This window comes from Chelon labrosus (assembly GCF_963514085.1).
Source record: "Chelon labrosus genome assembly, chromosome: 22".
In the NCBI taxonomy this organism is placed as follows: Eukaryota; Metazoa; Chordata; class Actinopteri; order Mugiliformes; family Mugilidae; genus Chelon; species Chelon labrosus.
Window position 1 is genome coordinate 11,823,637 of NC_140355.1, and position 15,714 is coordinate 11,839,350.

At 43.0% G+C, this 15,714-nt stretch overlaps 1 protein-coding gene across 1 annotated transcript; it reads right to left on the reverse strand.

Annotated features, from left to right (window-relative positions):
* Window positions 1-39: 39 nt before the first annotated feature.
* Window positions 40-15,260, reverse strand: LOC311507948 (bone morphogenetic protein 1-like). The gene is made up of 20 exons (XM_084572497.1): window positions 14,183-15,260; window positions 10,801-10,866; window positions 10,512-10,655; window positions 10,269-10,386; window positions 9,587-9,765; window positions 9,373-9,478; window positions 8,166-8,290; window positions 7,898-8,013; window positions 7,431-7,533; window positions 7,224-7,340; window positions 6,957-7,102; window positions 6,422-6,617; window positions 6,208-6,333; window positions 4,734-4,894; window positions 4,437-4,617; window positions 3,395-3,520; window positions 2,600-2,727; window positions 2,282-2,495; window positions 1,681-1,931; window positions 40-1,597 (listed from the first exon to the last, which is right to left on the reverse strand). Exons 1-20 carry the CDS (start codon window positions 14,319-14,321, stop codon window positions 1,463-1,465), a joined length of 2,877 nt encoding a protein of 958 aa, XP_084428623.1. The 5' UTR covers window positions 14,322-15,260; the 3' UTR covers window positions 40-1,462.
* Between the last annotated feature and the right edge of the window lie 454 nt (window positions 15,261-15,714).

The window sequence follows — 15,714 nt, forward strand, 5'->3', positions numbered from 1 at the left end:
TTTTTATACATACAAATAACTTAGATTTTCAAACTTTAAAAGGATGCAGGAATTGAGGGTAACAATAAGAATCACACAGAACATCATGAGCAAGACTATAAAGGTGCATCTTAATCCTCTCCCTCTCTGTCTCAGTTCTCAATCCCCATCCTCCCCATCCCTCTCTTTCCTTTTCTTCAACTTCCATTTGTCATTACAGGAATCAGGGGGACAAGGAGCCAAAAGCTTCCTGAGATGTGCCCCCACCCTGAGCCTCACTCCCTGAGTTCCTCTCTTATCCCTCTGTCGCATCACTGAACATGAAATACACATTTCTTGAACATAATTTTCATAAATGTTCTCTTCTAACATGACTATAAATCTCCGTCTTTAGGTTCCATTATCCTTCTCAGTGTGAGTAAGCTGTTGATAGAAGTAAGTTCCTGATTAGTTTGTATCATGCACAAGTGGGAGAACACTCACAATGCTGACATCAGGGAATCAGTGATGGCAGAGATGCGAGCCAAGGCCTTTTTGAAAGCCTGCAGAGAAGGTAGTAGCTGCAGCTTATGGAGACTAGTTTTATGCCCAACTTGTTCAAAAGCACAACCAAATAGGGAGAACCACACAACGACCAGTTAAATTAACCATAAAGTAAACTGAAACCAAATTTCAAGAGCATGTCAAGCGAGCTAATTAGTTGTTCCACCAACTCCTACTGTAAGTGTGACACAACAAAAGTCTGCAATGCACCTCTAACACCTTGCTGAAAAAAGAGAATTTCTTGCTCCATGTTCCTCCTCTGACTCAGCATCACTAATGGGAAACATGCACCTAAGACCACACCATTACCTTTAACTGCTATGAAGTTACTCCTCAAGTACTTCAAAGTTCGAGTTTACTAATTAGGATGTAGTCTGAGATAGAGGGGAAAATACCGACTTCGTGAACGAGCTCGACGTCATTATCATTATCAGGGTTCACTAATGTAGGAACTGCGTCGACAGGAGGTTGACGCCCTATGAAACTGAAGCCAGATCCAAATAAAATCAGACAAGGTGTGATTTCAGGAACTTTGAACATGTTTTGCTGTTGTTCATGATGATATAACACACACAACTGCATCACCTTCATTAAAACCGATCGACCTTTCAGCGCTAGGCAGTAAGGTGTGACACTGGATCTTATGATTTAAAAAAAAATGGTAAGCTATATCACAATATGTACATTTTATATCTTACCACAGTGCTATAAAGTAATCAGCTCATTACAGGCAGCGAGACTGAATTAACTTAAAAATATTTCAAACTAGTCCTTTCATCCTACACAGCTATATAATGAGGAATGGTAGTTTCTCTGAATGGTATGTGGGTTGGTGTTTTGTGGTATGAACCCATGCATTCAGTCCTCGCCTGGAAATGGGTGTGACCGACCAAATTCTAGGGGTGAAGCCTCCATCTCGGTCTGGGGAAGGTTTGGAGAGTCACTTGCTTGCGTGTAACGTGTCCTGGAACTTGGTGCTCGTGTAGCGCACATGAAAGCCCTTTTTATTGATGCTGTCATCCGAGTGGAACTTCAAAAGGACGGAGTCTCCAGCTGAGTAGGCCTCCTCCGGGGCCTGAGGAACAGGCAAAAAGGCTTCAGAAGACTCATTTTGTTTAGGTTGTGTTTACTGCACGACACCGACATTATCTGCCCTACCCCTGAGCCGCAGTATCGCCCCAGCCTCGGAGACTTGGTGTCAGCGCCGTCGTACAGCTCCACGTAATCGTACCCGCAGTCCGCCTCCTCCTCGATCTCGAACACTTGAAAGATGATCTCCACTCCGTAGCCCTTCTCAGCAGTGACCACCCACAGACAGTCGGAGCCTCCGGGGTAGTTGTTATCTCCGAACTGCGCATGAGAGTACAGATCTTTTGTCTTGACCTCCGCTGTAAGGCTCCCTCCACATTCTGGGAATCCGCAACCGCAAAATTGGAGGGTCGAAAGGAGAAACTCGTAAAAGTGAGGAAAGAATGCAGCTTAAAAAGGACAACAGAAAACAAACTCGTTGAGGAAATGTCGAGTGGCAGTCGCACATTCTGGGGGACACCAGGCAGTACACGTGCTAGAGGCTAGATAGAAGGGGCCCCTAATAGAGTAGAGTATTACTGATGCACTGTAGGGCCTTAATAGGTTTAAGGGGGCTTGCTGATGTCATGCGGGGCCCCTTGTCATCATTGTTTTTTTGTACAAGGTCCCAAACAGCTGCTTGGTTTAACTGTCCTGACGGTGCACATTTTATCAATGTCAATTTACTCACCTGCCCCATATGAAACCTCAAACCCTCTCTTTTGCACCGAGTTGTCTGAGAAAAAACGCAGGAACATTTTGTCGCCACTGGAGACGACCGGAGAGGGCTTCTTGACGCCACAAAAGCGCCCCAGACTCGGGGCGCGGACGTCTCTGCCGTCATAGATCTCCAGATGGTCGTAAGCACACTCCAGATGAGCCTCCATGTCGACCTCATTAAAAACCTGCAAGTCATTCAGAGTGAAATTTAAAAGAGGTGGCAACGCTGCAAAGAAACTCAACTGCTTTTTTTTTATATATATATATACATATTTGGCACATGGCGTACGAGTTTGATTCGATGTCCAGGAGTGGTGGACAGAGACCAGGTGCAGGCCTTCTTGCTGGGATACTTGTCAGGCCAGTTAGGGCTGCTGATTGTGCCGGACACGCTGTTTACAACATGGTCACAGCCCGCTGTGGAAAAGGATAAGAACATATCCGGAGAAAACAATACATACATAATTTCCTCTCTTCCAGTATAGTGTCAATGGCGTAGGTTTCTTGGAACCGTCATCCGTAAAGCCAAGAAAAGCGAAAGCAAAACTAAATCTCTCCACACGCAAAGACATGAGGTAATATGGGTAATAGTAATATAATATACAGCAATTTCTAAAAATGGAGGGAGAGGAGGAAGCTGGATAAGATCAACAGGAAGTCTAGCTCTGTCCTGGGTTGCTCTTTGGACTCAGTGAGGGAGGTGGGCGACAGGAGAGTCTTGGCTAAAATGTCATCCATGCTGGACAATAAGTCCCACCCCCTGCACGGTGACCTGACAGCACTGAGGAGCAGCTTCAGTGACAGACTGCTTCATCCTCGATGTGTGAAGGAAAGATACAGAAAGTCTATCCTTCCTGCTGCTGTTCGGCTTCACAACGAACACTCTTAATATGTGCAATGTTATCGATTACACCACAAGGTGTGAAAACTTCATAACCCGGTTAGACCAGTCTATCTTACAATTCAATCTGTGCATTCACTCAAAATAATGCAGGAAATAATTCTTCTTTAAAAAGTAAATAATTCCAATGGATGACTTGTGAGCTGACCCACCGATGAGTGGACACCAGTGGACATACCGTACCTTCCTTGCAGTCATGCTTGTTATCGTGCAGCATGAAGCCGCTGCGGCACTGGCAGCTGTAGCTTCCGAAGGTGTTCACACATTCATGCTGGCAGCCTCCGTTGCCTTTGGAGCACTCGTCTATATCTGGTGAAATGTTTCAACAGTTTTAGTTCAAGTTATTCGCATTTTTATGCCCAGATATGTGTCGTATTCTCCGCCGTATTCTTTAAAAAAGAAAGGGTCTGGGTAGCAAGAAGGCTGTTTGAGGAAATCACAATTGAATATGTATTAAGCTTTTTAGTGTTTAGAAGATCTGGTTCAGTATGGCGGTTTAAGGTTTTCTCTCATTGACTGTGTGCAGTGTAATGGCACAGATAAAGCAAACCTAGTGGAATTTCACTGGCTTACAAATACAGTCTTATCAGCTAATTACAGGCAGAGCACATATTTAAGTTAGTAAAAAAAATATACAAATACTAACTGAAGATAAAGAATAATAAATCCTAGACTGAATGTGACTAATTAAACAAAAAAGAATTAGAGGAAAAGTTAGTGGGAGTGACTGGGGCACCGAAACGCAGCTTCTAAATAACCCATTATCTGCGATAACAGGTAACTCCGGACTCAACAGGGAATAGCACTAGCATACAATAACAAAGTATTGGTGAAATGAACAAGTTTCGCGGCAGATAATTCGTTATTTAGAGGCTGCGTTTCGGTGCCCCAGTCACTCTCACTATATGGATATACGCTGATCTAAATATCGTCTGAACGACTCCAAATGACACAAAATTATATGGGTGAGTAAACGATCGCATTTTTTTGCCAGAAATAAGGTCCAGATTGTAAACGGTAATTCCCCTTTAAACAGAAAATGAGTTGCAAATCAAATGTTGTCCACTGGCCTCATTCCTGCAGAGTTAACTGAAAACATCTGCTTGCATTTTTATGGTTTGATACTTTCTCTTTCTCACTGTGCGAGGAGATCTGCCTCATTGTGATGGTTCCTTCATCAGTATATCCTAAATACAAATAATATAGCAATACATCAACCGCTCACCAGAGAAGAAGTGAGCCTTGAATCCCCTCTTGGAGACGGTGTTGTCTGACTTGAACTCAATCCTCATGTTGTTCTGTTCGGAGGTGATGACCTCGGGTTTCTCCGCTCCGCAGAACTTCCCGTGAAGCTTTGAGTCTGAGCTCAGCCCACTGCGCACCTCCACATAATCGTATTTACACACCTGGTGGGAAACATGGCCAAATACCAGCACACTAATAAGGGGGATTTTAGTTTTTGAAATTCAGCAAATAATCTGAGCCTCTGCAAGGGGATACCATGACTTGAGTGAAAACCTACGTCATTGCCTTCGGTTTCGAAAACATCAAACACGAGGGTGATGCGATACTGAGCTGGCGCCACTAGCTGCCACACACAGTTCTTGTTTGGTGGGTATTCTTTGGGCCACCCGGGGGTGGTGAGGGAGCCATTCAGCTTGGTGATGAATCCCCCGCAGGCAGCTGCTGGTGGGAGACATACAAAAGGTCTGATTCGTAAAAATTATAAAATAGACACCTGCACAGCATGAATGTGAATCTGTGATCCCCAAATAGATAGATAGATAGATAGATAGCCTTTATTGTCCCATAAGGACATTTGTTTCCACAGTCTGTCACAGAAAAACACAAAACAGTGCATGTAATGCAGACATGAGCAACATATACATACAAACAAAAAGACCATAACAAACGCACTATGAGCGAACACAACCATACATTGAACAACAGTACATGATATCATCACATTCAGGAGGGCTAGGTCTGCACAAGGTTTAATGGGGCAGATTATTAAGTGCCATAATAGCGGAGGGTACGAAGCTCTTGTTAAAGCGCGCCCTTCTCCACTTTAGGGAGAATAATAACCTCATATTTAAATGTTTACCTTTTCCATGAAGAAGAAATCAGAAACAAAGTGATAACCAAGAATTCTTGATGTGATAATAAACTGTGATACTGCAATTACACAGTACAGACAGTATTAAACTGATAATTGTGTCTTTAAGACTGGACAATACATACAGTTTTACTAGAGACACATTAAATCCCATGCACGCTGTTGGATGAATGAAGTTTGTGTCTCTTTGCTCACAGCTCAGCCAGGGAACACCGCCATCTTGTGGCGAAACAAGAAAACTTTCCAGTAATCAGGTCTTGATTACTGGAAAGTTTCAGGACCAAAGTGATCATCTCATGACACCCGTGTGGCCCTACAAACTCTGGATTAACTTTCAGTATTCACCTATATAGCAGCCATCCCCAGCAGGATGCAGCCTGACACAGGCACACACACAAAAACAGTTTAGGAACAACTCAAAAAAAAAAAACATGAAGAACAGCACAAGGTGTTGACCTGGCCTCCAAATTCACTAGATCCCAAACTGATCAAGTATCTGTGGGATGATCTACAGAGGCACCTCCCCTCAGCCCATAGGACCCAAAGACTGCCACTAACAACATCCTGTTGCCAGACACCATAGGACTCTGATGGGTCACAACACAAAGAGAGACCTACACAATATAAGTCATAATGTTATGCCTGATCGGTGCACAATCAAAAACAAAAGAACAAGAACCAATATCTTTTAAGTAGAATGTAACTTAAATGTATTGAATTATAATGCATTGCATAACATAAATACGCAATCCGATTTATTTTGCTAGGAACCAAAAGGAGGATATGCGTTTTAATTTAATGCTATCTGAGTCATGTAATGCCTTTACTCACTGTATTTAATGTAACCCTTCAGTAAACATATTAAACTCTCTATACTCACTCTCACAGCTGCGTTTGTCAGCCGCCAGCTCGTACCCAGGGTCGCAGGCACACCTGTAGCTGCCCAGCGTGTTCAGACAGCGCTGCTCACAGTTACCGTTGTCCGGTAGGGAGCACTCGTCCATCTCTGACAAAATTGAAATCTAAATTACTTGGTTTAGGTGCCCGAACAAATAAATACAAAATAAATCCTGTCACAGCATTGACTTTCTGACCTTTGAAAAAGCTGGCTGCAAACCCGGCTTTGTTGACCGATCCGTCAGATGCAAACTTGAGCCAGAGCTGGTTGGAGGTGCTGTTGACGTTGCTCGGTTTGTCGTGGCCGCAGAAAAGGCCGAGCAGCGGGCTGCTCTCTGAAATGCCGTCCCTGACTTCCACGTAGTCGTAGGCGCAGCTGTCGTGTTTCTCAATCTGCAATCACAACATGGACCGTGATGTTTGATCACAGACGTTATGACTGTGATGTTTTAACAGCTTCACCTTCTTCGACACTACCTTTTAAATGGCCACAGTGTTTTACTCCTTAGCGCCGTATTTGCTTTGACACGGCTACAGTGGATAATTATTTAGGACATTTAATCACCCGAGCTTCAGCCTGAATAAATGATTGCACTGCCTATTATGAGCCAAAAACACTGACCAGAAAGAGAAAACTAATAAATATGTAAACATAAATATGAAAAAGAACAATTTACCAGTCAAATGTGGCACTGAGTGTCACACGACAAGCAACACAACAGGTGACCTCACCTCAAACGACTGAAAGTGGAGGCCGACCGTGAAACCCTCCTCTACTGTTATTTTCCACACACACTCTTTGTTGGAAAGGTAGTCATCGGGATAATTGGGGGACTGGATCTGGCCGCTGTCCCGCTTCACTTCTCCCCCACAGATGGCTGCACAGGAGGGTGAGAAGTGAGACTAATGGCAGTTTATTTCATTCGCTGCCTTCACTTTCTGCATTTTACGTCACACGCGTATAAAGAAGAGGACCGAGCGAGGACGTCAGCGCTGTACCTTCGTAGACAGCCGAAAAGCCCTTGCCCACCCAGCTGCTGCTGCTCCTGAACTCGATCCACAGTTGGCTGTCGGTCGAGATAATTGGATCTGGGAGCGTGTCTCCACAAAAACGGCCTGCCAGAGCGCGACAGAAAATAACAACATCGCCCGTCAGCGAGTACTTCAGAGTGTTTGGAGTAAGTAACCCAAGTTTTTAAAACAGACCTTTCAGAGGAGCTTTTCTCCAGAAGCCGTCTCGGACCTCCACGTGGTCGTACCAGCACAAGCGACTTCTGAAGAGGTCCATGGAAGTAAAATTCAGAACGATCTAAGAAGAGACAGACGGAGGGCAGGCAGTTATGTTAATTTGTTTGTGATAAAAACATCTAGACAGACTGAAAAAAAATTCTCAAGCACTGAAAATACTGGATATTGTTGTAGTCATACCTGTTTTCAAAGCATTTATCCTTTATTTGAACTTTATTTTTAATTAACTAAGCATGCCCTTTGATGATACAGTTTACATGAATGAGCTATAAGACTGATGGCATACATGTTAGGAAGAAAAACTAAATTATTCATAGCTAATTCATGGTACGATTAATGATTTGGGGGAGTTTCTTGCAGTCTCTTTACTGAGAACTGACAAACAGTAAATAGATAGTGATTTTCTTAAGTGCAACACGTGTCACCTTTTCTCCAGGAGTGACAGAAATCCTCCAGACACAGTGAGCGTACGCCGAGTACCCGTTAGGGAAGCCGGGGGAAGACAGGTTTCCTGCGCTGTCCTGCAGGCTGTCCCCACACTCTGTCACAATCACACAACACAACATCAACAGGTACAGCGTGTACCAAGACAGTTAAAAGCAGTATTAGTTTTTATTTCCTCTTTGAATATGACAGAAGGAATGATTTTAATATGCGGTTCACTAGGTAACTATATCATCAAATACACCTTACTTGCACATTTGTAGAGTTTGCGGGCTTGTGCAATGTCCCCTTTGCTGAGTTTAGTCCTCTGTCCAATAGATGGTCTAACTCCGTTGACGTCATAATGGGGTAAGATGGTGTCTAGGAAGATGCCTCTATTTCAGACAAATCATAAAAATGTGACAAATCAATCTCCAGAGAATATAAAATAATCCAGTAATTCAACATGTAGTTACAGCACAAACAGCCAGATGAGAATAAAAGTCTTCTAACTTCTTACTGATGTTCAGGAAAATTAGATTTGTAATAGTTCAGACAGAGAGACAGATTATAGTGCTTTACTGATCCGCCTCCCGTTCAACACCTTGATACTTTATTGATTCTGATAATCTCTCGCTGCGTTTGGAGCTCCCTCTCTCGCACAGTTCCCATGGTGATGCACCCATGAATGACAGGCATGTGCAAACAGAGCGCCCTGAATGGAGGCTTTCGCCGGAGCCAGCCGGCTCAGTGGAGCCCGCTCCTGAATGCCAGAGAAAAAGGCCACTCCAGCCCAAATTGTTTAACAAAGCCCGAACTGCCAGGCCTTTATTTAGCTTGGCACGCTTCCATGACCCAGACTTGCAAAGCAGTTACGGAGGTATAAAAACAAAAAAAAAAAACAACAAAAAACCAAAGCACAGAGAAAAGCAATGAGGGCAACAACAACATGCACGAGGCAGAAATAAAAAGGGGACTAGCGTGAAGTCATTTCTGTGACAATAAAGGGTCAAATCCCAGGAGGTCTTCTATGAATACATGGGCAAACACAAGGTCAGTGTAGTAACTCAGCTAGAACGTTATTCTGACAGGTGTGACTAAACTCTGTATTTACCTCACATCAAATACGATTTTACTAATCCAACATTTCAAACTCTTAATTTCAGGAGTGTAAAAGAGTTTAATGATGGTAAGGAGGACAGATTTGAGGCGGTGGAGTTAGTGACACGGTGAGGGAGGCGGGTTTACATTTTGCCAGATCAAATATACAAACGGGCTAGACAAAAGTGCAACACCATTTTAACCAAATAACTGACCCAGTGGGACACTTTTACTGCCTGTTAATGTTAACAGGGTGCAGGCTCAGCAAAACCACAGCTGGACAGAGGGAAAAAACTCTTAGCAGTCCAGTTAACACAATACTAACTTTAGGAAACAAAAAGGTGAGGAATAAATAAAAAAAACTTCTCATGCCGACCTGGAAAATGTGTTCCTCGCATAATGCATGATGCTGCCAAAGTCGTACGCCTCTCCCAGTGAGTCAACCTCGTCCGGCTCCATCTTCAAGAAGTTATACTCCTGTCCTTAAGAGACATCCGGTGGATTCAGTGCAAGGAGAAACACAAGCGCACACATTCATGCACTGATGCTAAATTTGCAGGCCCCCCCGTGCTCGCACGCAGTAACAGTACCTGGTTGGATGTTGTCCCTGACGATGCTTACGTGCTCGTCACGGTCCGGACGGGTGTGTTCGTGCCAGAAGCCAATCACGTGGCCGAGTTCGTGAACCACGATGCCGAACTTGTCGCAGTTCTTTCCTATGGAGATGGCCTGAGGGCCGCCGCCTCTCCTCCCCACATATGAGCAGCATCTGCAAGACATACGGTGGAGGTTTTACGCAGGGTTGAACGCAGGTTTTACATCTGTGGATGTGTTTCTCTTTTAGTTCAGTTTCTTAGCTTGTTAGCAACTGGTGAACATTAGCGTAAACTTAGTGTTGTGGTTTCTAAATTCCCCCCCTTGAAGGAAATATTTGACTCTTTACAAACTAAATGCAGCACTGTGTTTGTCTAGCATTTGTTGAATGTGCAGGTGAGGCCTGCTGTGGATGTATTTGTGGCTGGTGAGAGCAGTGATTGCATCAGTGAGCCACACTGTGGTATGAAAAAACAAAACAAATGAGCTGAAAGATGATAAAATGCTTTGTAGAGCTCAGGTGAGCCGCAGAGTCAATAATGAATTGAAATTTCTGTAACCTGTTAAAACATCCCCCTCATAAAAGAAATTATACCGTCCCTTCATTTTAATTTAGACTGAAGACAATAAGAACAAACATGGCGCTCTTCTGCTTTAAAAACGCCGCTCCTCACTCACCCACAAGGTCTGTAGGTGAAAACAATGTAGCTCTCTTCAGTCGTCCTCTCAGTGAACGCTACGCAAGTGTGTTTCTCCCAGTGACGCATTGCCTGACGGAAAATTGCTCGCTGACTGCCTGAAAGGAAACTCTGAATTAGAGGTTGACAGTTCCAAGCTCCTCAAGGCAAAGAGCACGGCTAGAAAACTCCCCCACTTGGCATTTATTTATTTTTTTTCTTCTTCTTCTTCTTCAGAACTCACCACTGAAATTCCCATTAATCACGTAAGGGATGATGCCTTCTGGCCACACTTGTTCAGATCTGGAGGTGGCCGCTCTCCTACGGCGGTGGAGTCTGTCTGCAGCTCTCTTACTCCTGACACTTTCACTGGAAGTGGAACTGTTCGCTGTAAAGGGTAGAAATGATTATCATCCCTTTACTGTATATGTTTGCTCTCTCTTATTCATAGAATAGTAGATGTTTGTTCTTCTTTCTTGCTTCCACACCTGAGTTTGTGCTGTTGGTTTTGACAGTGTCCCTAACATCATCACGGCTGCGGGCCTCTTTGAACATGCGGAGGTCGTCTTCATCCAGTGCAATATCTCCCAAAAAGGCAGCTGCAGAGACAGTTAAACACACAGCGTATGCAGCTGTTTAGTAGACATGTATGCATTTGTACCTATAGGACAGTGAGCTGAAAGGGGAGCTACTGTTTTTTACAACCTGGACCTTATTTCTGACATAAAATACGGTCGTTTACTCACCCATATAACTTTTGTGTAATTCGTATTCCTTCGGGAGATATTTAGATCTGCGTATATCCATATAGTGGGAGTGACTGGGGCACCGAAACGCAGCCTCTTAATAACGCATTATCTGCCGCGAAACTAGTAGAGGTTAGAAGGTCAATCTACAGACCCCGTATGATGATAACAGGTAACTCTGGACTCAACGGGGAATAGCAATAGTGTACGATACACTTTCGTGGCCTCTAAATAATGCGTTATTTAGAGGCTGCGTTTCGGTGCCCCAGCCACTCCCACTACATGGATATACGCGATCTAATTATCTCCCGAAGGAATACGAATTACACAAAAGTTATATGGGTGAGTAAACGATCGTATTTTATGCCAGAAATAAGGTCCAGGTTGTAAAAAACAGTAGTTTCCCTTTACAGTTAAAAAACTCAATTGGGAGGAAGTAAAAGTTTCAACTTAGGGGTGGCTGTGGCTTAGGTAGAGTTTTGAGTGTATAGGAACAGGTATTAAAACACTATATACAAATTGCACATAGAACACAAATAACACATTTTAGCTCACATGCTAAGTGGCTAAACCTTGAGTAGACCCTAGACATTCACGCACTAAAATCCCCTTGTGCCTTAAATTGCCTCCCAGGGACAAATAAAGTTTTCTGAATCTGAATCTAAATATATAGAATGATTCCCGGTTGTCTTATACCGTATATAAATAGGTAATCAACTGCTTTTCATTGCAATGACAGATAAATAAACATGATATACAAAGTACATAGCAGGCTTCACTCTGTGCGTATCTCTGTCCCGAAAAGAGACCTGAACATGCGTCTGTTTGGTGAGCAAACACACCTTACAGTCTGCACGGTAGCACACTAACAGGAGAACTGTTGAGTCATGTTAAAGGATTATTTATTAATTACATTCTAGGGTAAAATGTTGACCTGTTCTGTATTGTATTTGCTTTTTTTTTTTGGCATTAATTCCTGCAGCAAACTGGATGTTCAGCAACAAAATCGTGCACACAGGCGCAAAGATTTTTACCAGTTGGGGTGAAGCGATACGTGATTTCACAGCTTAACTGCGCAGTGTGGACAAAGCAAACAGGATTAAATAAGAAGAAATTCATGGTGCTCTAAAACTCATCTGCGGACAACCAGATTATTATCAGTGCACTCCTGGAATATCCTGTTTGTTTTGCGTGTGCCCAGCAGCGTGACGTTAACCAAACAGTGTTTTTATCACTTGCACAAGATCCAATGTTGTTCATATTTGGCAAATGCGATAAGTAATGAGTGGGTTTTACTGTTCCTTTTCTACAAGACACATGTTTATTTCCACACATGGAGCGGCGGATTTCGCCCTTTGACACGAGAATAGCTTGAACACCTTTCACATAAGACGTGACCGTCCCAGGGGTGGATTTTTATGTCATTATTAATAACGACTGATTTGCTGTTTCCACATGATTTCTTGCAGCATCAGTCGTGCAGAAAAGTTAATGACGTCCTCACATGTCAAAGGCAGGGATGAAAGTCTGTGACAGAAAACTGGGCTAAAGTTTGTTTGCAGTTGGAGTGAGAGGAAAAACTTCTGTATAACATTACGTTATTAAATGAAGTGTTTAATGTTTCTCCTCTGCTAAGTGGTGACAATTTTGTCCTCACTCTATCATATCGTACATGTTATTCTCTTTAAATACCTCATTTAGCCATGTGATGTAATGACCGTTGAGAGTACAAATGAAAGGAGGTAGCGGGCCCTGTGTCGGGCCTTTGAAGTAAATGCACTCATGCAAAGGGTGACTGTAAATGACTGTCACCCCCGTGGCGTGCACCCTATGCCCCGAAGCCTGAGGGATTTCACCGCCGTCCAGCCGAGGACTGTGCTGGCACGGCCTCGATGACCTCTAGTCTCCAGGCAACTGCCTCGGAGTGGAAGTGCTCTGAGAGCCTCAGGAGTCCCGAGTGGAAACGGGACCCCAACCTGCTGGAGGCCCCCTTGCCAAAGTGCACTGCTCGTCGTGTCAGGTGACGGAAAGAAGAAGAAGGAGTATTTCCTTTAGCGCTCGTGAAAGCTTGTTACATAGCTATCCTACTTTTAGATGTGACTTCTGATTCGTAACGCACCATTTACATATCATTCAATCCTCACAGTCTTATCAGCGTGGCAGGATTTACTCAGTGTTTGCTTTAAAGCAGATGATTTTCCTCCTCATGCTGAACAACTTAAACGCTAACTCAAACACACGTGGGAAAATCATTAAACTCATGTACTCATGAGCAATTTTTAGACATTTTACTTGAATACATCAATTACCCTATACATGTTTGAGCACATTTCAGTATGTTAATATGTATGTTTTACTCCTACTACATTTGTCAAAAATAATTATAGTTCCTAGTTTAAAGATGAATAAAATACATATAAAACTCATATAACAAATTCATGTACTGCTGTCACTGTATCAAACAGTGACTTATTCCTAAAGACATCCAAGTAACTATGCAAAAGAGTCACTCACTATTCGTAAATCTTTTTAAATACTTTTGTACGTCTGCTTTACTGCAGCACCATCACTTGTAAGGAAGTTTGTTTTCTATTATCTTTAGTGAGAACTGTCGAATAAAGACAATTCAAGGCCACCCTGCACTTGTTTTACTTTAAATATATCCTTCAAAAGCACTTCAGGAGAAAAAGACCACATTTTGGCGCTGAAAGCATTCGTGACTGATTTTTCACTGGTATCTTTCAGGCGCTCCTTGCAGTACAGGATGTCCACTTCATGTCATTGGTCCATTAAAACTTGGATCTGTTCTGCATCAGTCTCACCTATCACTGCCTTCAGATCGGTGCTGTTCCTGTTTCTTCTCTTTTGTTCTTTGGAGTGCTTTGACACTTGCTCCTCTACATTTTTGAGCCAACATTGTCCTTTTTATTCAACAGTACACATAGTTATATCTTTAATTCATGCATTAACCACAAGGTTGTATGAGGATGTAAGAAAGTTAAGACTCAACTGCTTGGATTGGAGAGTGCTCATATATAATCTGGTATTTTAGGTATGTTCATGTTTATTTATTTAACTCAACGTGAGCAGTAAATACAGGACTTTAACACTGGCCTAAAGAGAAGACAAAACAAATCACTGAATTAAAACAAATTCAAATGCACAGTACCAGCTTTACAGGGATCCTTGTAGTCGATTACATCCTCGAGGTAAGAAGAAAAAGTGCTGTCCGCAGCCTCCCAGTCAGCCGCCAGAGAAACACTGTGCAGACCGCACAGCAGGAGCACAAATGTAGCAGCGACTTCCATGACTTCTGATCGGACTCCTGGAGGAGGTCAGACCGACGCGCTTTGGTGGCAGCGGGGAAAGAAAAGAAGAAAGTAAAGTTCCTCGACAGCGGCGGTGTGGGTTCATGAACGCAGCGCTGCTCTCCCCATGCTGCTGCACTGACTCGCTGACATGCAGGAGTGAGAGCAGAGCTCACACGGGGCTCTCACGCATCTGAAACCAGAGAGGTACTTCACCTGCAGTCTGATGAGCATTCACACGAGGTGGAAGAAGACCACTGGTTAAACTGCACTTGTCGCTGTCTGCTTAAATCAAGTGGAGTTGCATTTTTGAAATCACACCCTACTCTCCGACTTTAGATTAGTTTTAGGTCCAGCAACGATGGGTTTTAGGGACATTGTCAACACAGCAGGTGTTGATTCCTGACCCAGTACACCACCTGCAGGCTGCAGGGTCCACTCCAGGTGCACAACTATTGTAACGTGTGGAAACACTGACTCATCAGTTTGTGCAGGAGCTGATATGATTAAAGAGGAGTTTCCATAAAGAGTTTGCTACTAGTCTGACAAACATAATTAGACAAACCATCAACTTTGGCAAGACATGAATGATGTTTTCTGTTCTTCAGCTGCCTTGCCAGTGTTATACTACACCGACTAAACTGGCCTCAGGCAAGAGAAGAGAGAAATGACTAAAGTAAAACAAATTCAAATGCACAGGATTATCACCCCTGTTTTGTTGGTTAAGTGTCATCGGATCTCGCTGTAACAGCAGCCCCTGTTGCTTTGAGGAGTTTTTTAAGTGAGTCATCAAAAGTCTTACGCAGCATTTTAAAGGAACAATTTGATATTTTAACACAAAGCTAGGTAATAGGAGGAAACAAGCCAACCTGTGTTTGAGAAATAGAGAAGAAGACATCTTGAATGTGTCGATAAGTTATAACTTTTCATTTGAACTTTGTGCCCAGTGGAGAGAGGAAGTCATGATGGTGTCAAGAGACTTTTGTGTGTCCTGCGTTCTCTTTAACCATTTCTTCTTGTGTTTTTCTTGACTTGCTAAATCTTTTTTATTATTATTATTATTTAAACTGACCTACATCATATGTGTAATTCATGGCCCAATTCAAATGAGATTAAATCAGAAGACCTGCATCAGTAACACTTCTGTAATTACTCTCACTGCCAGAAGGGGGAGACAAACATTCAGCAATACTGTCGCTTTAAACTACAAAGAATCCATCCTTCTTCTTTTCTTCCTTTTTTTTCTTTAGCATTCTTAATCAACCTGGGAGTTATATGATATTTCAAGTATCCTCCACTTCCACATACATGCAAAAATCTGTTTTCTGTTTTAACAGAAGTGAAGTTCTCTAAATTTGATGTATAGTCATTTGCACTGGGCTTGCATTTACCA